Source organism: Simochromis diagramma, unplaced genomic scaffold (genome assembly GCF_900408965.1).
Source record: "Simochromis diagramma unplaced genomic scaffold, fSimDia1.1 OVJJ01000510.1, whole genome shotgun sequence".
In the NCBI taxonomy this organism is placed as follows: Eukaryota; Metazoa; Chordata; class Actinopteri; order Cichliformes; family Cichlidae; genus Simochromis; species Simochromis diagramma.
This window is the reverse complement of record NW_024387326.1, coordinates 3,216,319-3,238,288: the sequence shown is the minus strand read 5'-3', so window position 1 is coordinate 3,238,288 and position 21,970 is coordinate 3,216,319. Positions and strand designations below refer to the sequence as shown.

The following is a 21,970-nucleotide window of genomic DNA, read 5'->3' as shown; positions in this document are numbered from 1 at the left end:
TAATCCTAATAACTGGTTGTGCTACAATTGGCAGCTAAAACTGCAATCAAGCATTTGTGATATCTGCCAGTGAGTCTTTCACATCACTGTGGAGGAATTTTGGCTCATTCCTCTTTGCAGAATTGTTTTAATTCAGACACACTGGAGGGTTTTCAAGCATGAACGGCCTGTTTAAGGTCATGCCAAAGCATCTCAATCGGATTTAAGCCCAAACTCGGACCTTCTGGCATGTTTTTCCTGCTGCATAAGTGAAGCACGGTTGAGCTTCAGGACACAAAGTGATGGATGCACGTTCTCCTTCAGGATTTTCTGGTAGAGAGAAGAATTCATTCAGGGGCTGCTTGTCATCAATCACGACAAGCAGCCCCTGACCATCACACTACCACCACCATGTTCCACTGTTGCTGATGATCTTTTGCTGTGTTAGTTTTACGGCAGATGTAATTATTATTCAACACAGCCTAATCTGTCTTAGGCAGCTTACTTGTCATTTCTTTAAGCAGTCTTCAGGAATAGTTCTCCAGGCTTCATGAAGGACATTCAAAGCTTTTCTTTGGATGTTTCTGCCTTTTGTTCTGTTCTCCATCAATATGATCAAACACTGCTTCAATCATTTTGAGCTCTGCACTCCGGGGAGGCCAATCCATGACTCATAGTGTTCCACTCTGTGTTTTTCTATCCAAGTTTGATTTTACTCCACTGGCAGTGCGTTTGGGATCATTTTCATGCTAAATGAATGAAGCTTATCGGGCCGTTCCAATTTTAGTCACTAGAGGGCAGCACAATCTCATGTAGGTCCGGTCTCACTCTTATTGAAAGTACAGCTCAGTTTCATTTTTTAATCTTATTTTTAACATGCAATTCAAGGCAAAGAAAGGATTCTTTTTCATGTTTTCAAACTGTTTATTTTTCTAAATAAAAGACATATTTACAAAATATATAATGCATTTATTTATTTAACAATTTCCACACTTACATTTTTGAGTTTCATCATAAATATAAACGCAGAAAAGCATGATATAGAAGGCTTTTTGTGTTTTACTGTGTTTAACGCCACATGTACAGGCTATTGCGTGTATCTGTGTTTGCCTACAGCAGGTCCTGCTCCACCCAGATGGTTTTCTTCTGCTCGTCCAGTATTCGGTCTTTGATCACCCTGATGAGGTCCTCCGTCCCTGCCCAGGCCTCCGGCTCCAGGGTGGCATACAGACATGGGATGCCCTCCAGCTCCTTCTCTTTTGCGCGACACAGCTTCACAAAGTCTTCCTCTGACTCCACGCGCAGAGGCAACTTCCTGTGTGGAGAGGAAACAGGAAGGAAGCAGCGATGAGGTGGTGAGTGTGGTTTAGAACCCAGTGTTTCTGATGAGATCCTGTCGACAGTCTGCAACAGCGGTCTGCATGCTTTTTCTCAGAAAGATAAGGCTGACGGTAATGGGTTCATGAGCTGGACTGCTATTTAAAGACACAATCCACCATAACACACGTCAAACATCTGGCTTCATTTAAAATCACGTAACGGACAGTTGAGGGGAGCACGCACACAGATATTTTGAGTAAGGATCTAGATCTTGGTACCTTTCTGGGCAGGACACACACAAAAAGAAAGGTAATTGCAGCCAGCTACAATTAAAAGTTCAAAAGCAACAACAACATTAAACTGACATCCTCGGCTCAACGCCAACTCTTATCTGGTGTCATATCAAAATATCAGGGACTGTTTTTTTATTTTTTCTTGTTCTTGGAAAAAAAGAATTGCGGTTTGCAGCTGTGTGGTTTGAGTCACAGGGTAAACATGCAAGATTAAACAAGCTTTGCTAGGTCTACCTTAATTTCTTGACATTTTTGTCACAGATCTTGACGTAGATGATGATTGGGTAGATTTCTCTCCGCAGAAGGTCCTTGACGCAGCTCAGCTCAGCCTCCAGCAGGCAGTGTTTGCCCTGGTGACGGGTGGAAAAAAACAGCCTTTACAGACAAATACAGATCTACTACGTACAGACATGAACAAGGAAGTCTCATTAAAAGATTTTAAAGTTAACTGCTTTCGCATATATATCTATTCATTCTTTTGAGGAGTTAGGTGAGGACTTGGTCTTACAACCTGATTTCTCTGCACTACGAATAAATTAAATGAGGTCGGCCTTGAAGGCTTAACATCTTGACACCGCTGTGTTTCGGCCTTTAACTGCAAGACGCTGTCAGCTGAGGTAGGCCTACCACAGGCTCATCAGACCTAAATGTGTGTCTTGTGGTTAGCCTTTAGATAACGTCTATTTTTTAATTAGCCACAGCCGGTGACAGCTCATTCAGAGGGCACTAGCTTCCTACAGGCCTGCGTTCTGACTCACACTTCCCTCAGAAGCATTGTGATTGAGAAGCCTGCACCCCATTTCCACTGGACACACTTTTTCCATTTTAGCTCCCCTGCTTCGAGTATTACAGGTGTTTCCGTGCTTGGCATATGAAGCACAGGTGGAGACAAACTAGCACTACTTGGACCTCGGGACTACAGCCAGTCAGTCATATTCACCTGGGAAATTGCACCACTCGTTCAACTGTCATTACTGTGGGATCATCACAGAAATAAGGCAAGCCAGTACTTTGGCTACAATCTTTCTTTCTTTTTCTTTGATATAGAATCATCAAAACAGAAATATCTTGTCAGTCAGGGAGCTTCACAAATCCCACTAGTTGGGTTTGGTACACTCTGGCAGAGCCAGGCTTGTTGCTTTACATTTCCGCACACTGACTAATGATAGTATTAGTCTATTTGGCACAGATTTCCATTCAGCCCACTGAATACCTTTAGAGTATGTGAAGTAGACTTTTAACTTTTAACTGTATATTCCTATAAGTTTTACAGCTTTTCCTAATGATAAAGAGCTCCGCCATGGCTATTCATACTAAACCTAAGTAATTAAGTAAAAGATAAGTCCTGATGTTTCACTACCTAACATCAAAATATGTGCTTTATTGTTTTGTTTTGGTTTTTTTTTGTTTTTGTTTTTTGTTTTTGTTTTTTTTTTGGGGGGGGGGGGGGGTTTACTACAGCAGCATTTGTTTTATCAGGCAGAAAAACCAAAACATACTGCTGAACCTCCACCTCTTTTTCTCATACTAACATATGAGGGATTAAATGTGCAGTTCAATTTCTTTACATTGGTGGAAGGGGGGGTATCACTTAACTGACCCACTTTATTTCAAAAGGTATGAATAGGACTGACAAACAACGATGTCATTTTTAGAGCAGTTGACTTTCTTTGACTTTGTTTTTTTTTTTTAAGGAGAAGAAAAAAGACCGAGACTTGCACTGAGCAACTACGCTTTACATCTTTAATGTTTCCTTATTTTGCGTATTTATTTATTGTGTGTCTGTGTTTTAATATTGCGTGCACCGTGTCTGGATGTAGAAACTGGATTTACCAGCTTTTAACTGTTTTTTTACAGCAGATGATGCAGATTAAAGAACACGTTTTATTATCAAGCCATCAGACGCCTCTACAGCAACACCCAACTGCTGCTTACAGTTGTCAGTTTCCTCATGTGCAACATGCTGCATATTGCACCCCCCCATCCCATGTACATTTATTTATTCATTACTTTTTTAACCTTATTTATTACTACAGTAAAACTTTACTGTTTAAACAAGCTTTCTGTTGACCAATGCTTTTTACATTTTTATATTTTTAATTTACATTTAAACTCTATATTGTGTATATCGTGCATTTTGCTATTTATCGTACTGTTTATTTTAATCTCTGTGTGCAGCGCTTTGTGACTACCTGTCTATGAAAAGCGCTTAATAAATAAACTTTACTTACTTACTAACTTACTTCTTTTATCTTAATTTCTTGTTTTTCATCTCATCAAACACATTTCAGTGTTTGTCGTAAATCACACATGACAAATAAAAGTAAAACTGAACTGTAATATTGGTTTGTTTTTTGTATGTTTTTAAATAATCATGCTGTATAGAATAAAAGATATGTAATACCATATTGTAGGATCTTTGGTTACCATTATACTATTATTTTAGTTCCCCCCTGTAATCTCTATGAACAGTTTATTACTGTAAAATGCTGCGACTCTCATGTTCTCAATTTATTTTCTTTTTTTTAAGTTTTCATATTATGACAGTATATCAGTGTTATCCTAAGAAAGCCATAGGTACACTTGGACTGGTTGCCAGTTTGTCACAGGGCTAACACAGAGAGCCAGACGACAGTCATTCATGCCTTTAGCCAGTTTAGAAACTCAAGTACCCAGCATGCAAAGTCCATACAGCTCCAACCAGCCGGGCCTTTCTTATTTTGAGTTAACAGTGCTAACCACTGCACCACTAAACACAAAATAACTGAAATAACAAGCAAAATATTTATATGGTTAGCATTTTTAGCAAGTTTGGGCAACTCCAAGCCTTGAGGGTCAGAGTCCTGCAGGATTTAGACCTCACTCTGGGTCAAGACACCTGAATCAAATGATTAGTTCATCACCAGGCCTCTGGAGAACTTCAAGACATGTTCAGGAGGTAATTTAGCCATTTAAATCAGCTGTGTTGGATCATGGACACATCTAAGACCTACAGGACACTGGCCCTTGAGGTCTGGAGTTGCCCACCCCTGGTTTAAAGGATAAATTAGTTCAGGGTTTAAAGCATAGGTGTCAAACTCTGGCCCGCGGGCCAAATTTGGCCCGCAGCCTAATTATATTTGGCCCGCGAAGCCATACCAAATTACTATTAGAGCTGGCCTACTGGTATTATACAGCTAATATATATATTGTTTAGTATTAAGCTTTGCTTGTTCCATATTCAGTTTTTCAGCAAAACTTGTTTGAGTCCATAAGAAAAGATTCATTCTTATATCTGGAGGAAGATTTTTTTTTCAATAAATATTAATGTTAGCCCGCGACTTTGTTCCAGTTTTGAATTTTGGCCCACCGTGTATTTGAGTTTGACACCCCTGGTTTAAAGGGTTAAACTTAACTTTTGAATTCCCGTAAATATGTGCGCTTACTAAAAGAAACAATATTTCAAAAAAATCTATATCTTGCTGTTAATATATTCATCAGGATTTCCACTGTAATCACATAGCATTACTATAGCATGTTTACTACATTTTTACAGCTATTTCTTAAAGGGTGAGAAGTAGGGGTAAGTTATATGATTGGGGTTAGGATGATAGCACATTTAAGGCTTGTTTGTTTCAGTTTCATCACACACAGTGTACACTTTAGTGTAAAGTTAACAAATAAAGCCTTATAGTTTCTATGTGTGCGATAATTAGGCCTGTGAATATGACAGGTTTATCACTGGTTACATTTGTTGTATGTCTTTTAGTGTCAGGTTGTGTCGATCATTATTAACTTTACAAATCTGAATAATTACATTAGAATAACATTCCCACAATAACGGGAGTCATGTCAGTCTTCCGCACTCCCCTTTGACTAAAGTGTTTCCTTAACGTTTATAAAGGAGTAAACACATTAGAAGACGTTGCATTTTCAGACACACACAATATAAACTCACTTTTGCAGCGACAGCCTCTATGTTTTCTCTGGTGATGCATTCAAAAGTGGCTTGTTTCTCTTTGTAGTGAATGAAGGGCTCCACATTCTGTTTTAGATGAAACTCCTCCTTGGTCAAGCTGTCTGCTCAGCAGGATGCAAAGGAAACAGGACAAAAAAAGAAAAGATGTCAAGTCTGTTTCTTGTCTTGTCAAATTGTGGCTCTAAGGGCAGAGAGATGAAACTGTTCATTTGTTAACAGTCACCACAGCACATTTAGCACAAGGAACAGAAACCTTTGTGGTTTTTGCCGTGGGGAATGTCGACGTAATTGAGACTTCAAGCAGTCTCTTGAGTTCGCCAGATGTTCAACATTTTTTACACCGGCAACTTGTCGCGCCCCTGGTCCACTGGGACCGGTCGGTTTGTCATGTGACCGGAGTGTTAATTCTCTAAAAATCTGACGGGGCCGGCAACGTTTTCACATTACAGTGGGTCAGCTGAAGTGTCGCAACTAAACTATCTGTGTCATCTCTGTGCATCGTCATTCTAACTATCATCTGGGTCATCTTAAATCTTGCCTCTGCTGTCTCTTTGGCTATACTCCTTAACATTTACACACAGCACAATACCTGACCTACATCTGAGTAGTTGCTTCCTCTTCTCTCAACGACTCGTCTATAGTTTATATACTTCTTATCTCAATGAGGTATAAAGATTCCTCATTGTGAGCCTTCATACACTGACCTGGTTTGCAGATATTAAAGTCCATGGCTCCCCCCATGTTAAGTATTTTCTGGATAATGGTTTTGGCGAGAGCAGCGGGCGTGAATAGGACGGGTCTTCTTCTCTGGGTCCGCTGGAGGGTGACGGGACTGTAAGGAATCAGGCTCAAGCTCCTGCTCAGCTCACCATCTCCGTCAGCGGCATCTGTTTGCACCAACAGCCACAGCGTGCAACGAGAGGTATAGCACAATTATGACTCAGTTTGAGAACAGAAAGTGAAGAGCTGCCAAAAATAATTTTAGCAAATGAATATCTAGTCTGAATTTGAGCAACAGAGTGAAAAGAGAAAAAGCAGCCAGCAAAAGAAGGGCTCAGTGCAGATAAAAGAAACTAAGCACTGCATTGTACACCTTCAGTAGTCTTTTTAAAAATTAACATGAATCTTGTGCAGCAACATTTCCAGTCACAGCCCCACCCCCATGTTCTATTAAAGCCTTTCATTCATGCTCTCACCTAAACAGTTAATTCCGCGTTATCATATTTTTATAGTGTTACTGTTATAGCAGTTTTAGTTTCATGGCCTTTTCACACCTCGCTATGTAATTTAAATGTTTAAATTGCTGCTTTGGCTCACACATGTTATGCAGAGCACACAGTTCAAGCACTTTCCAGTCTTACACTTGAGCACAACTTCCAACCGTTTCCACCGCACACCCGTCTGTGTTTACATCAAGTGACATTTCACACACTTTCATCTTACTCTTCCAATGACTCCTTCAGCTCCTGTCAGGGCTTCTTATACAACTGACACTTCACACGCTCTGAGCTTTTTGACAACAAAAACCATCAAAACAACTTTCCACAACTTTTGCTTTTTAGACGCGATTTACTTCAGTTGCTCTCTGTGCTCACGGTGTCCTCAATCCTCAACTCCTTTCAGCTTTTTTTCTTCCTTTTTTTCGTGCTTCAGCTTCACCAGAATTGCTTGCATGGAAAATGGCACCTATGCACCCTTTAGCAGTTCTTTACCACTGCTGCTTTCACTTTCTGCACTTTTGACAGCCACTTCAAATGCTTCAGCTGTGAATTTTCCGTAGTTAGCACATGTGCACCGTCTTTGTTTTGTCTCTCCCCCCCAACCGACCGACTGCAACGCTTTGTGCTCACCTTCGGGTCGAAGCACCTCAAAGCCTTGCCTGGGTAGTGTTGTGCTGCCTGAGTTGATGATCCTCACACGCTCATTGCTGTTCATTCGCTTGTACTTGATGTCCACCCTGCTCACAAACTGCAAATCAAAGCAGACATAGAAAAAAAGGCCTGAGTTACTGAGACATGGAGGCAGTTGCGCATCGGTTTTATGGAAAACGAAGAGTTTATTAGGACCAATCTTGATTCATTGTCTTAAGTTTCCGCACTGCCGAACAACTCTCGACATCGCGACAACTGGAGGTTTTGTTTGAACTTTATTACCTGCAGTATTTGAGTGAGGAAGATGCTCGCTCTAGACAAGCGCGGGCTGGCTCTGGGATCAGGAGAGTGGCTGGTTTCTTCTGGTTGTAAATTATTCTAGGCAGAAATGAAAAGCATACATGAATGTTGTGATCCAAACTGTAACAAACACGCTTTTGTGAGCACAACATAGCAGAATAACGCCCTGAAATAACTACTTACTCAACCAACCTGACATCAATGTAAACTGATGCTGACCCAAGCTTAAGCAGGAAGCTTAGTTCTAGCGTGTTATCAAAGAGCACTCTAGAGTGTTTTCTTTTTGATTGCAGATGCATGGGCATGTATACGGCTTGTTTATCATGCAATGCAGGTACCTGAAAGGGTATCTCATGGATGAACTGCAAAATAAATCCAATCTGGAATGCAATCTGGAAACCCATCGCCTAGTCTCAGATTATTTGGAAATGCATAGAATTTTTTTTTCGAGGGGAGGGTTGCAACTATCATGCAGGCGTGGTTGCATGCAACCTGCTTGCAATCAATATTGGAAAGAAATATCCAAAATATACAGAGATGGCTAGGATAAGAACTATTAAATGGTAAATTTTTTATTGGGAAATAGTTGGATATTAATCATTTCTGGGAAAACTGCCTTTGTTGTTCCGGTTGTGCACATCAAACCACCTCCCCCGCCAATCCAATGACCTAGGAAGGATTTTCCCCCACATTACGCGTTAGTTTGCGAACCCTTAATTTGCAACCCAGGCTATAAGACTTATTTACGCATCTTTGCTTTAGTCAAATACCCGTATTCAAATTTTCAATGTACTTTTTTAAACTAAGTGAGAGAGCGAGAGGAAAAAGAAAGAGGCTGAGGTTTCTCACCCTGTTGTTCCGTTGAATTTCATTCTCTTCTTTCCCCCCTCGATACACTAACTTCTGAATCTTTACCAGGAGCAGCTGCTGGGCTCTATTCACACACGTAAACACACAAAAACACACACACACATGCACACTGAATGCTTGTCAAAATTCTCCCTCCGTGTACGAACTCGTCCTCCCTCGGGCGTCTTTTTATTATGCTCTGAGGTTACAACAGACTGTTTCTGCAGATGTTTCAGGTTAATGCTTCTTTGGTGTAATGTGTAATCTTTTAGGAGATCAGTGGTAATCAGCTGCTACTGCATTTTGAAAATCTGAGCTAAAACTCACTCACAAACTTCAGTTTAAAAAACAAAAGCATACAAAGTCTGTACCGTGAGTAACTGGGTATAGTGCCTCGCTCAGCCAGGTCAGAGCCGCTGTAGGGGTCCACACGGGCGCACTGCCACTCACAGCGGCCCTGGTGCCTGGTGTCCAGCACGTGCACCACCTCATCGCAGCGCACGGACAAAGAGCAGCTGTCCGACTGTCCGGAGATGTTGAGGTTGACACGTATGTAGAATGAGTCGCCGGATGCTAAAGTGCCATCTGCTAGATTGCTCTGGAGACGGCGATAAGCTGCAGGGCGAGCATATATTTGAGTTCACGTATGCAGTGGAGTCACATTAAACAAATGTTCCAATATAAACATCACTTACAGTCATGGCTGGCTCGATAGTGCAGGGTGATGGGCCCAGAGCAGTGCTGCAGAGTCCAGTGGGCTTCTTCCTGAGTGCTCGTCTCCAATGAAATGCTCTGGTTTTCCCCACGTATGCACCCCTCAAGCTGGACAGCCAATCACAGCAGAAACAAAGATTACCGATTAGTCCCTTCTAAAAACTGTCACAGGAAAAGGAACAGAAATAGAACAAATAAAACAAGCAGGTGTCTAAAATTATGAAATCGGCGTGTTCCTCGTTCCTCTCTAAATGTCCATCCACGTTCACAGTTCTCTAAAGAGCTTTTCTTTTTGCACATCCAGCTGTTTTAACTGAGGTCGTCTTACTGCCACCATGAATCTTTTCACAATTAAAACATTCAGGAAGTAGATGACATACAAACATGAGGTGGTGGCCCTCTCGTAGCCCCGCCTTCTCTGCGTTGGACCCAGACTGGACATACGAGATGAAGATCCCGCTGTCGTTGCCACCGATCAGCCTGATGTCCTTCAGCAGGTTGTCGCCTTGCAGCGACAGCTCCTGCACCGGCTTCAGGGACCCGCTGAGTCTGGAGAAGGAGGAAAGAGACGGGCGGAACGGCCTGCACGAGCACGCAAAGACACAAAGCAGAAGGTGTTTGTAAGTCAGCATCACTTTTCGCTTTTATTCCTGTGTGCGTTTCTGCACCAGCGGACATGCTGTACCTCTCCAAAGAGAGTTTCCTGAAGATGTTGTTGACCTGCTCCAGGTCATAAGTGTCCATTCCTTCAGACTGATGGGAAGAGGAAGATGAGTGCACAGAGGGAGGACCACGCTCATCCTCTGAGGAAAGAATAGAAATAGATGGATCAATAGATGGATCTTTTTTTTTCCTTCAAAAAGAAAAACCAGGTCAACTGAAGGTAAACATAGTATCTCAGATCACAAATAGCAGATGTTTAAAAAGTGCATTACCAAGCTCCATTTCCATGTTGTCACTGTCAAAGTCAGAGATGCTAAAACAGACAAAACAAATCAGACTGAAGGGAAGGCAAACCAGCAGAAATTCTTCAAACTTTACTGCCATGAAGTTCAATCGGTCGTCTCCGTGACGTTTATTCAGTACCTGCGGGGGTAGAAGTCGTGCTCCTTCTCCCTCTCTCGGCGGTAAAGGGACGCTTTCTCAGGGGGTTCAGGAAGAGTGGACAGGATGCTGTCGTTACGGCAACGCAGCTGAAAGGGAGAAGTCGGCATTATACGCTGGACAAGCCATTTACGTCAACACTGCATTAGATTCTGGATAGACCAGGATTTCTACAAAGAGCAGCCAGGATGATTATTTTTTACCAAAATCAGAGCAGCGCAATTTCACTGGTATTAAAAGTAAGTAAAAACAACTGAGTCGCACCATGTGCCTGTTGCTGGATGAATCCACCGGGCTGAACATGAGCTGGGAGGTGGACGAAGAGCAGGTGAGCGGGGGAGCCGACGAGGGCGGATATGTGGGGGAAATAGGGATGCTGGGTGAGGGAGGGAGAGAGCTGCTGTTGCCATAATTCGGCACGTTGATCTCCAGAAAGTTGCCTCCGTTGGTAGGAGCCGAAGCTGGAAGGTGGAGATAAACTTTGATAAAGCTGCACAAAAGGATTGGTCACATGTTGCGGTAGGACATGCGGCGGTAGGTAGTGTTACCTGCAGGTTGACTGTTCTCTGAGTTGATTGGAAAGTCTTTCAGTAAAGAGACTGGAGACTTTACTCTATTCTAAAAGACAAAACACAGTCATTTTGATCAGTTTGTCATGTGTAGGAGAGCCATTTGATTAATCTCTGCTCTGTGCATTAGAAGGTATTGAGTTTGGTCTTTGCTTCACATGATCTATAAGGTTAAGGAGAGAATAACTAACCCCCGCTTTGAGGTTGAGTCTGCGTCTGAGTCGGGGCTCCTCGGAGAAGAACTTGTCATCAGGCGACTCGTCGCTGGAGCATTCAGACTGTCCCTGTGCCAGTTTACTATCATCTCCCTGAGAAATGATGGACGGAGGTAAATCCCTTGGTAGACTCTGCAAAAACAGTGAAACGGTTAAAGGGGAGGAATGTTTGGCGAAAACTTGAGCATTTTTTAAATCGATATGTGAAGAAAAGAAACAATATCCCTTCGCACTACTGTGTCTGACCTGGTCTAGGTTGATGTCTTTGGACATTCGTCGCAGGCGAGACTCCAGAGTGACCAGCTTAGCATCTTTGCGTACAATCTCCAGGTGGAGTTCATCGCTCCTCTCCTCCAGCTCTCTGATCTGCTTGCGATACTTGTCCTTGTCGATGAGACACTGGGAGAACTGGTGCTGGGCCTCGTCTCTGGCTCGAAACGCCTGCAAGCAGCAGAGGAGTTAACACAGAAGTATGATTTTGTATGTATGAAATCATGTGTATCGTGTGTGTTTTCACCTGGTCTCTCTCCTTCTCCACCTCGTCTAGCTGTACAGCGATGGTGTCTATGCGGTTGCGATACATCTCGCAATCCTTCTGCAGTGTGGAGCACTTCAGCTCCAGGTCCTCCTTTTCTTCCAGGTACTGCATACAGGGACACACACACACACACACGCACACAGACCAAAACTAACAGTTATTTATAGTTAGACAAAAACAGGTAGAGAAATACAGGAAGAGAAACAGCGGGAGAGAAATAAAGAGCCACCAGATTATGCAGAAAGAGGCCTGAGACGGGGCTTTCTTCAAAGGTCTCATGGGGCACTGGTTTAGGTTTCTAGGGTGTGTTACTGCAAAGCCTGTTTGTTCAGTGTGCCTCTCTGCACCACACTGCTACATATTCACACATTTAAACACAGATGGAAACAAGCTGCCAGACAGAAATACGACTGCTAAACTCCCATTTAGCCCACTTACAGCATACAGCCATACATTCTTATGTGTGTGTGTGTGGTTGTAACCTTATCTCGTAGTTCCTCTGCCTGTCTGATTTCTTCATGCAGGTTGTAGAGGCGGTTGACCAGATCCTGTCTGTCTTCTAGTGCTTCCTGTCTGTCATGCTCCAAAATGTCAAGGATGGCCTTGTCTGACTCAGGTAAAGGGCCGGGCTGGGTAAGAAACACACACACACATTAACACTGTTAGATATGAAATCATATGACTGGCTGCTACACTGCAGTTGCCAACCTTTCCTTTTTATGCTTATCAGCAAGGAAATAGTGAGTCAACCAATAAGTGTGAGTTTATTGATAGAACACCTCATCACATTTAGACCTTCTTCAGAGTAATTTATAGAGCAAAGTTAAGAAAAATAAAATGATGCATCTATTGTCCGTTCCCTTATTTCATGGCACACTCACTGGACACTTCAATGGGTACAGCTTTTCAGCTGTTTATTAACACAAAACAAGTCAGTGCGTGTAGACACGGTCAAGACGATCTGCTGAAGCTCAAACTGAGCATCAGAATGAGGACGAAAGGTGATTTAAGGGAGTTTAAAAGGTGGCGTTGTTGTTGGTGCCAGTCGGGCAGATCAGTATTTCAGAAACTGCTGATCTACTGGGATTTACCCACATAACCATCTATATAGTTTAAAGAGAATGTCCTGAAAAAGACATAACATCCAATGAGCTGCAGTTCTCTGGGTAGAAATGCCTGATTGGGAGTCTGTTCTTGGTTCTTTAGAGGTTTCTATTCTAACTTTAGTTCCTGTTTGGTTTTCCATGATGTTTTCAGCTCAGAATTTCTTTTCTTTTATATTTTATAACTATAGTTATTGTTTACCATTAACCCCTTTCCCATCATTATATTAGACATCCATTGTCTTTTGATTCCTGTTTTATTTTGCTAGCCTCCTGTGTCGTGTATGTGTACTTAGTTTTGAGTCCAATGTCTTGTTTTCCCAGATTAGGAAGAGTGAGGAAGGCACCAGTAACTCAAATAACCACTCATTACAGCCAAGTTATGCAGAAGAGCATCTCTGAATGTAGAATTATGTAACCTTGGCGCAGATTGGCTACAGCAGCAGAAGACCACATTGGATCTGGTCTCTCATGTCAACTAACAACAGGAAACTGAAGCTGGAATTCATATTTGCTCACCAAAAGGGGAAACAGACAACTGAAGAAACATGCTTGGTCTCAATTTCTAGTGCGACATTCAGATTACAACATGAAAGCATGGATCCATCCTTCTTCGCCTCAGCAGGTTAGACTGCTGTTGGTGGTGTAATGGTGCAGGGATGGTGCTTTCTTGGACATGACAATGACTTTGTTGTACTCAGATGGTCTCTAATAGAGCGCTTTGAGATGTTGTTGAAACGGGAGATTCACATCATGGATGTGCAGCTGGCAAAACTGCAGCAACTGTGTGATGCTATCATGTCAATATGGACCAAAATCTCAGAGGAATATTTCCAGTATTTTGTTGAATCTATGCCACGGAGAATTAAAGCAGTTCTAAAGACAAAAAGAGGCCCAATCTGGTACTAACAAGGTGTAACTAATGAAGTGGCCAGTGAGCGTGTCTACTGTTAAAGATGGTTCATATTAAACATGACCAAATACTCTTAGCTCTCTATGATGTCAATGAGAGCAGATTTTCCCAATATGGTCATCTGAGGCAAACAGGTTTGTCGGTGAGCACAGAAGCCACGCCCACTTGTTTTCAAAGCCTTCTGTTTATGAGAGGCAGGCAAGAAAAAAGTTGGCTTAAAGGTAGATAAGCTAAAAATGCAGAGCAGTTAAAAGTTCCCAGAGCAAATAAATGAAGGCCCACACATAGACCAATGATATAAGATTATTTTTTATCTGTGAATCATGCAAATAGAAAACCATGCAATTGGAACTGAAAAATGAATGAATAATAGGTTCTATTATTAGTTAGTCCAACCCAGCTCAATAGCTCAGTCCTTTGGTGTCGATGGTTTTTGTACCTTACACTTTTGTTTTGCACTTACAGCAGCAGACAAACAGCAGTTGGGCTGCAAACTCAGTGTTGCATTTAGCTGCTAAGATATTTTTACACACATGCGGAGATAAGCATTTGACAGCTCATGCTAACAGCTTGTTGTGCTGCTCTGAAGTGGTGAAAATGTATTTATTACAGTAGGTTTAAGTTATGATAGCAGAGCAGGCAATGTCAGTGCTTTATTACATAATGCTCAAGTACCTGTATGATGGACTGTAGCTCCTGCAGTTTGATCTTGAGCATCTCGTTCTCTCTTTCCAGCTCAAAGATCTGCTCTCTCTTTGGCCGATTCTCGATGTCGTTCTTCAGCTTCAGACTCTGTCTCCTCTCCATCTTACACTCTTCCTCCACCTTGTTCAGCTTGTGCTTCAGTTGGTCAATCTATAACGCAGACAAGACAGTGATCAGCACCGAGCTAGAGGAACGCTCTTACTGTTTTTGTTTTTTGTTCATTGATTATCATCAATACACAGAGTGATGACGGCGTTTATCTGCATGTGCTTTAATACGTCTGGCAGTACCTCCAGCTGCAAGTCTCGGCTTCTCATCACAGCCATGTTCTTCTCCTCACTCAGCGTGGCGTACCTCATGGCCAGCTTGTAGTTTTCATCCTTTACTCTCAGGAGCTCATCACTGTAGGTGTTTCTCTCCTCTCTCAGCTTATTGTACCCTAAGCGGCAACCAAAAATGTGAAAATGTAGCTTTACTAGATCCTTCTTCTTTATTCGCTTTGCTGTTGGGCAGCAGTTGTTTCATTGGTGGAAATAAGGAATATGGCTTCCCTTTATGTGTAAAGATTAACATCCTTTTCTGTTTTGCAGCACATTACATGAAATCCAAAAACAAGCTCAACGCTGATATATTAAAAAAATGATAAAAGTCGCAAAGCTAATTATATGAGCATGTGAAAGCCTAAAGAGTGTACTTGCACTATTTTTAGTATTTATTTGTTTGTGCTTGGTGTTCCAGCTGCAGTGTTTAACTGCACGGGGCATAAAGACCACAGCGTCCTAGTTTCACTGGTAGTCTTTGAGAGACAACAGAGTTTATCCATATCGAACCTGAATGTGGTGCACCAGGCAGGGCAAACCAAGCCTGTGTGGTGGGTTGCAGTTTCAGCAAATCGTGGTAAGCTTTTGGTTTAGATTTTATGTTTAACCATTTGAGACAATAGTCATCTGTCTTTACTGTCTGCAGCGAGTAGGTGTGTGTGTGTGTGTGTGTGTGTTTTTAAGCATCCAAGATATCAGCAGCAGTGGTTAGAAGCATTATCTTTTCGGTAAATGCATCCCAGTAAACATAATAATGATATACTGTAAGTTATTCGCTTTGTGAGAATGGCTTCAAATTTAGTACCGACTTTTACTTTTTAAGGATTCAATGATTTGTTGTCCATATGTTATATACACAATACACATGAATGTATATACTACTGCTGACAAAACTAACCTGGACTAGGATCAAATTCTGAAGCGGTGATATTTTCTACACAACAGGTCAGTCTGGGTGCACACATACGCGTGGATGCAAACAACACCTTAGTGCAGCCACGCAACTGCATTGTCAGTCTTATTAATACAAATTCAGCGTAGAGACACAGATGGTGGGAAGCTAGTAAACTGCGGTCAGGAAATATATCAAACAAAAACAAAAAATCTTTACTCTGCTGGAAGGCCTGAAGCTCCTGATTGGCCAGCTTTAACTTCCTTTTTTCATCTTCCAGAGTGACGAACTTCTTGTTGAGCTCAGCGTGCTGCAGGGTCTTGACTTTGGACTGCTGCTGCAGCTTCGTGACTTCATTCATCAGAAACTGCGTCAGACCCTCGTGACCCTCTTCCACTGCAGGAGAGCAGAGGAGGAAAAAAAAAAACAAAGTATATTATACACCTCTGACTTTATAACAGGATTGCAAAGTAAGCTGATTTGGATCAATTCAGACTCTTACACTGCATAACTGAAGTGACTGCTTTTGCCTGAACAGAGCTATAAAGCAGCTACAGAACGACCAGTTCACACAGTTTCCTCCCATAACTGGAGTTATGAACTGGAGCTATCTACTCCATTTGAGTCAAATACTCCTGGGCAACTTTGGATTCAGCATCTTGCAGAAGGAGCAGGCAATCGATCCACCAACCAACCTTCAACTCACACATGTCACGCTTCACTTCAGAAATTTTCTACACTTCACTGTCCATCAAAGCTTGTATGAGTCTTTGTAGTACACGGAAGATGTGTGTTCATGCATGTATGTGCTGGATGCAAAGATTTTTGCCTCACCGACAATGGTGGAGAAGCGTCGTGTGGGTTCCTTCCCCGTGACCAGCTTGTACAGGTCAGGGTAGTAAAATTCCAGACTCTCCAGGAAGGCCACGTACCCCCGCTCGCCTTTAGTGTGGAGGATGTCAAGTAGACGGCCTGAGAGAGGAAGGGTTAACATGTGAGAGGTCAAAGAAAAAGAAAGCAAAATAGGAGTTCTGCCTTTAATAATTAACAAATGTGGAAATATGCCTTTCTACCCACTTGTGCGGTTTGTTTTTGTGGCAAGCACTAGTGAGTTGAGAATCTCATCCTCATCCAGTTCATCCAGGACTTTGCACTGACGAAGGTAGGGAGTGAGCTTTGACGGGGTGATCGTACTACACAGGTTGTAGCGTTGGCTCTCCACCCTCTCCCACAATGCCTCCACATCATCAGATGTCCCATTTTCCATTTCTTACACCCTTAAAAAGTAGCAGAACCCACAGGGGGGGTTAGCTGTGCAGCATGTTGTCTGTTTTTACATGTCTCGTACTGGAAATTAACTTATGCGAGTTAGCTGAGGACATCGCAGATCTGTGAATGCTCCCTGAACAGTTATCAGGCACAAAATGGTGAATGAAAAAGGAGAAGGAACTGAGAGGACATATTTGTTAGGTTATGAGAAACCACATTTGAAATATGATAGCTTAGTTTATTTTCAGACATCAACAAGACTAAGAAAGATGCACCAAATTAAAAGATATACACATTTATATGATCCCGAAAGAAGTTTCTACTTTGGTAAAAACAGAATAACACAGTGTTTTTAAATATATAAAAGTTGATTTTGTTTGTGAGCCACAATAATTTCTGTTTATGAATTTCATGCTACTTATTTCTGTCATATGGATGGAATCTCTTTCTTTCTTTGGTCTGATGGGTTGCCATCAGATAAAATCTGGGGATGCATATTAATGGTTCTGGGAAGCTGATTGAACTTTTAGCCTCCTAGTTTTTCCGTTAGTACCCTCACCAGCTATTACCAGAAAGTTGACATTTGTGGTTTTCAATAAAATTTCCGAACAGACCACCAAGTGACACATAATACACACATCTCATACAGAGGGAAGTGTATCAATTTTAGCCACCAGCTACGTGCAAAAACTAGCTGCATGTTTGGCATCAATTAGTAGATGTTAGCATGCTAACATGCTAAGCTAAATGCTAAATTAAAAGAAAGGGTATTAAAAGAAACCTTTAGTGCATATAGTGCATATAGTTACTGCTGTCTCATAGACAAATGTCTAAATTATTACATTTCTGTATTTAAATATGAAAACACTCATTTACCAAGTTTTTGTCTAAGTGGTCAAGGACAGAGTACCTGTGGCTGCCCTACAGAACCAGAAGCTATGCCAGGTAGGATGTATATACTGATACTGCTGTAATTACATGAAGCCACTACTTTTTTTAAAGCAGATTTTTTGTTGTTGTTTTTATTGCTGAACCATTTCACTGCCACCATTGTTTCCATACAGAGAGAAACCACCATTTTAGGCCTTGATTATCTTATGGCCTTCATAAACAATGGTAAAAAAAAGGAAGCACAATAAGAATTATATGCTTCTGTGTTGCTACATTGTAAGCAGCTTAAGTCATTCTCTAGCTCCTCCGTCGTTCTCCGAGAGCCATGAGGTGAAAGAACTTACGTCTGGTAAATCCCTTGTCCTACCCAAAACTGCATATACTGACATCACTCGAGAAAACACATCATTATTGACTCATTTTCCTATCTGAGACTTCCAACTGATCTCATATTTATTGTAGTACCTCCAAGGTGTAAAATCTTTTTTTATATTTCCCTTTATAGCTGATATGGTCCTGAAATATGATAACCGATGCATCTAAAAGAGCCGCTTCATGCCTTACTAAGTATAACAGAACTTTGGTCCCACACACTCTTGACATAGACTTTAATTGGCTGACATCTTTCCATTTGCCTCTCCACTCTTTTAATTTTTACTTTTCCAGAGACAAATTGGTGCTCTCTTGATCTTCCTCTTACTCCCACTTGGTTTCCTCTCTCCATCGTATACAGGCATGCACACTGTCCATGCACTGCTGGCATTTGCATGCTCTTTGGGTAGTGGGTGTTATCCTACAAGCCCGCTTTGTGACTTGAAGCCAACAGTTAGGCAAATCATGGTTATCTGATGCCACAGCACATGTAAACACACACAATCACGCATACTTTTGCATACTCTAACTGCATGTGGAAAAACTGGAGCTTGTGCTTTTGTCCTGCTTAGAAATGGCACATGCTGGTTTTAATGCCAGAGCAGCATCTGATGTACCCAGTTTAATCTTTATTGTAAATGTGAAAGTAAATTAAAAGTGAGATTAAGCTCCTCTCAACAGCTTTACCTCTATTATTTTGTAACTGCCTTCAGATATTTGTGCAGACAGTGAACAAAATCAATGACAAGCTTCTCCGCAGTTCGATACAAGCACAAACATCACACCCTCTCAACTCTTAAGCTATTATTTGTATCTACAGCATGCATACCCTGCCACAGTCACTGCAGATGATAAAACCACAAACACTCAGACCAACACACACAGACACACACACCCCTGCAGTTGTGCACATGCACAAATACACAGTGCATGCAGGCACATTATAAACACACACAAACACACATGCACGCACAGACCCCTTCAGTAACCACACACATGTTTCCTCTTCTCTCTTTTCTTAATTTGGACTTGATTACCGAGAAAGCTCATCCTTGCTTCCTCCTTTTCAAACCAGATGTGAGTAGCTGCTCCCTTCCTCTCTTCTCTGTTCGTCTTCACAGACAGCCACTCTTGTTTATAGTACTGCGGTCAGAGGAGTTGATTGTCCATTTTAAAGCAGTGCGCAGACGCGTGCATCTGTGTGTGTGTGTGTGTGTGTGTGTCTAACCCTCCCTTCCTTTTTGTTAATGTCTCTATACTTAGAAAACTCAGTTTGACTTTTTGCAGGTGAAGAAATGCACTCACACACACACCCACCCAAAGAAAAAAAATTTGAATTTCCTTTTTGGAGAAGTCACACTACATGTTTTCGCTTCAGTATTTCCACTCAGTGGAACACGATAAATAAAGAAACCTCCATTTCAAATGCTTCTTTAACGTTGCTCTACATCAGGACCTGTGCACCCAAGTGAAAGACTTACTTTATATGGTTTTCAAACGGGATTTCAGTTGCTTTGAGCGTCAGTGTTTCACCTCAAATACAACGGCATCAAACTCATTCTGAAACCATTTTCATTTTTGTGCATCTGTAATGGAAAGCAGTAAAGTGTCCTTAAAATGGTGATCCTTTGTCTGCAGTGCACTGACTATTTAGAAAGCTTTTCTTTCAGGGCCGGGTGTGAACCGCTTTGGAAACACACCAAACTGCTGTGAAACCAGGTTGTATCATGGGAATCAGTTTGCTCGAGACCACTCTCTGACAATCAGCGAATATGCAGTCATTCTGAGACTTACATGACACTAGTTTCTGCGGGTCCATCTAAGATCAGAGCATATAATGGAAGCTGAGATTAATTTTCAAATCAACAAGAAAAAGTCAGTGGCAGGGGGGGGTGTTCACTGTAAATCCCAGAGAACATAAATCTCTGTATAAATCCCTGCAAAATCAGAGCGCTGAAAGAATTTAATTAGGAAGATGCAAACGGCAAAGACGCACAGATATTCCTCTCTAAATAAAATAATACAAATAATTCAAATTTTGATCTAATATACAGCTTAACAGTGTTGCAACTCATAGACTCACAATGTGTGACATAGGATGACAGTGCCATTGATCCGCACATGCAATTTGTACTATTTTCTGCTTTATTCTGTTGCGAATAAATGTTTTGCATTGAGTTTTCAAATACAGTCCATCCAGGTGCACGAGATCAGGTCATATGATCCTACGTGGAGGGGGGGGTCAAGGCTTACTGTCAGAGTGTTGGCCTCATACAGGCGGGTCAGCTAGCTGATAGGCAGATTATGATTGGTTCAGGTGCACAAACCATCATAAAGACTCCATTGTCTGGCCGAATAGCTGAAGCTATAAGAATTTGATATCTGGGTTCCCTCTGTGGAGATCGGTGAAAGAACACAGCAGACAAAGGCGGACGTCGAGAATCTCTAAAAGATTGATATGCACTGCTTTCGTAGTTTAGCAGAACAAATAAATAAGCAAAAAAAATACTTTGCATCTCACTTTTAATTTAACTGAAAAGAATGAACAGTTGAGCCCAGAGATGACAGGCAATAGGCATGGCTTCCCATGCCTGTTAGACCAGCTTTGACAAGTTAATGTTACTCCCTTTTCTGCTTACAGTATTTGAAAAGGGAGTGCATGCTGTTGGTGGGGTGGTGTCCCTTTTTGTTCACTTTTTAAAATTAGATCGTCCCATTTCCTGACAAATATTACTCAACACTTTCAGCAAACATGATAAGGTTTTTGGTTTTTTACATCTCGGCGCGCTGTCCGTGACATGTGTGTGTCCTTGCGTCTCCCTCACTCTCACTCTCACTGGATGTCATTGTTTCTCCACCTGCTGCTGGAATCCCAAACATTTGGATATTGCCAGATAAAGAGCAGACCATGACAGGATTGCAGATATTATATTACACATCTAATAGCCTATAAATTTTCTAATGTAAGAGCCAGAAAAACAGGTGAACGGAGTCATAAATGCAGATGACAGATTTGCCATCATCTTTTATCGAGTGTCGTTTCTTCTGAGAGAATACCTGCCTTGTTTTCAGAAGGGTGGTGCGGTCTTTATTTTAATCATAGCTCTAATCTAGATGACACACAGCACGGTTTAGAAAGTCTGTCATCGCTGCGGTGATATGAGGTGTAAAGCCTGTGTGACTCCTCGCTTTTTCCACTCCAAAAAAGTGCGGCACGTTTACAAGGCTGTTGGTGAACCTTTTCCCTCAATAATAAATATGAAAAGTTTTGACATATTTATGAGGGAAAGGGAGGGAGACGGGCAATTCTATACCGGCCAATTTTTTTGCTTACCTGAGATGCGGCGGATGTGAATTTCAAAGAGTCGCAGAGACGGTAAAGTTGGCCTCTAGCTGCGGTGTGGAGCCTGATTCTGTTGTTTTTCTTGCCTTGTTAAAATCTAAACACCGCTTTATCCACCATGGATCCTAAAAGCTCAGGTTGTCTCCATTTATCCGAAAGAATGAGAAGTTTCTTTTTAAAAAAGAGAGCGGAGAGCGCATGGGAGCTGCGGCCCCGACTCACTGCCTCAGATAGAGATAGAGAAACAGAGAGAGAGAGAGAGAGAGAGAGAGAGAGAGGAGGCGGGCGATGTGAGCTCGGATGGAAATAACAAGCTCTGCGCACGGAGGTGAGGAAGAGCGCAACCCCGCAGCAGCCGCCGTGACCTGCAAGTGTTTGCGCTGTGGCTGTGATCAGATACGGCATCACTGCCCTGCCATAAACCCGTCCACTCTAACAGGGACCTGTGAGTT

At 41.9% G+C, this 21,970-nt stretch overlaps 1 protein-coding gene across 1 annotated transcript; it reads right to left on the bottom strand.

Moving 5' to 3' along the window:
* Nucleotides 1-891: 891 nt before the first annotated feature.
* Nucleotides 892-21,766, bottom strand: card11 (caspase recruitment domain family, member 11). The gene is made up of 25 exons (XM_040006107.1): nucleotides 21,510-21,766; nucleotides 16,721-16,920; nucleotides 16,478-16,615; nucleotides 15,863-16,039; nucleotides 14,722-14,870; nucleotides 14,402-14,581; nucleotides 12,193-12,339; nucleotides 11,690-11,815; nucleotides 11,419-11,613; nucleotides 11,149-11,304; nucleotides 10,937-11,006; nucleotides 10,653-10,849; nucleotides 10,371-10,477; nucleotides 10,220-10,260; nucleotides 9,970-10,087; nucleotides 9,665-9,866; nucleotides 9,266-9,392; nucleotides 8,942-9,185; nucleotides 8,571-8,655; nucleotides 7,704-7,799; nucleotides 7,401-7,518; nucleotides 6,255-6,437; nucleotides 5,530-5,651; nucleotides 1,827-1,942; nucleotides 892-1,294 (listed from the first exon to the last, which is right to left on the bottom strand). The coding sequence occupies exons 2-25, from the start codon at nucleotides 16,908-16,910 to the stop codon at nucleotides 1,090-1,092; spliced, it is 3,489 nt and encodes a 1,162-aa protein (XP_039862041.1). The 5' UTR covers nucleotides 16,911-16,920; nucleotides 21,510-21,766; the 3' UTR covers nucleotides 892-1,089.
* Between the last annotated feature and the right edge of the window lie 204 nt (nucleotides 21,767-21,970).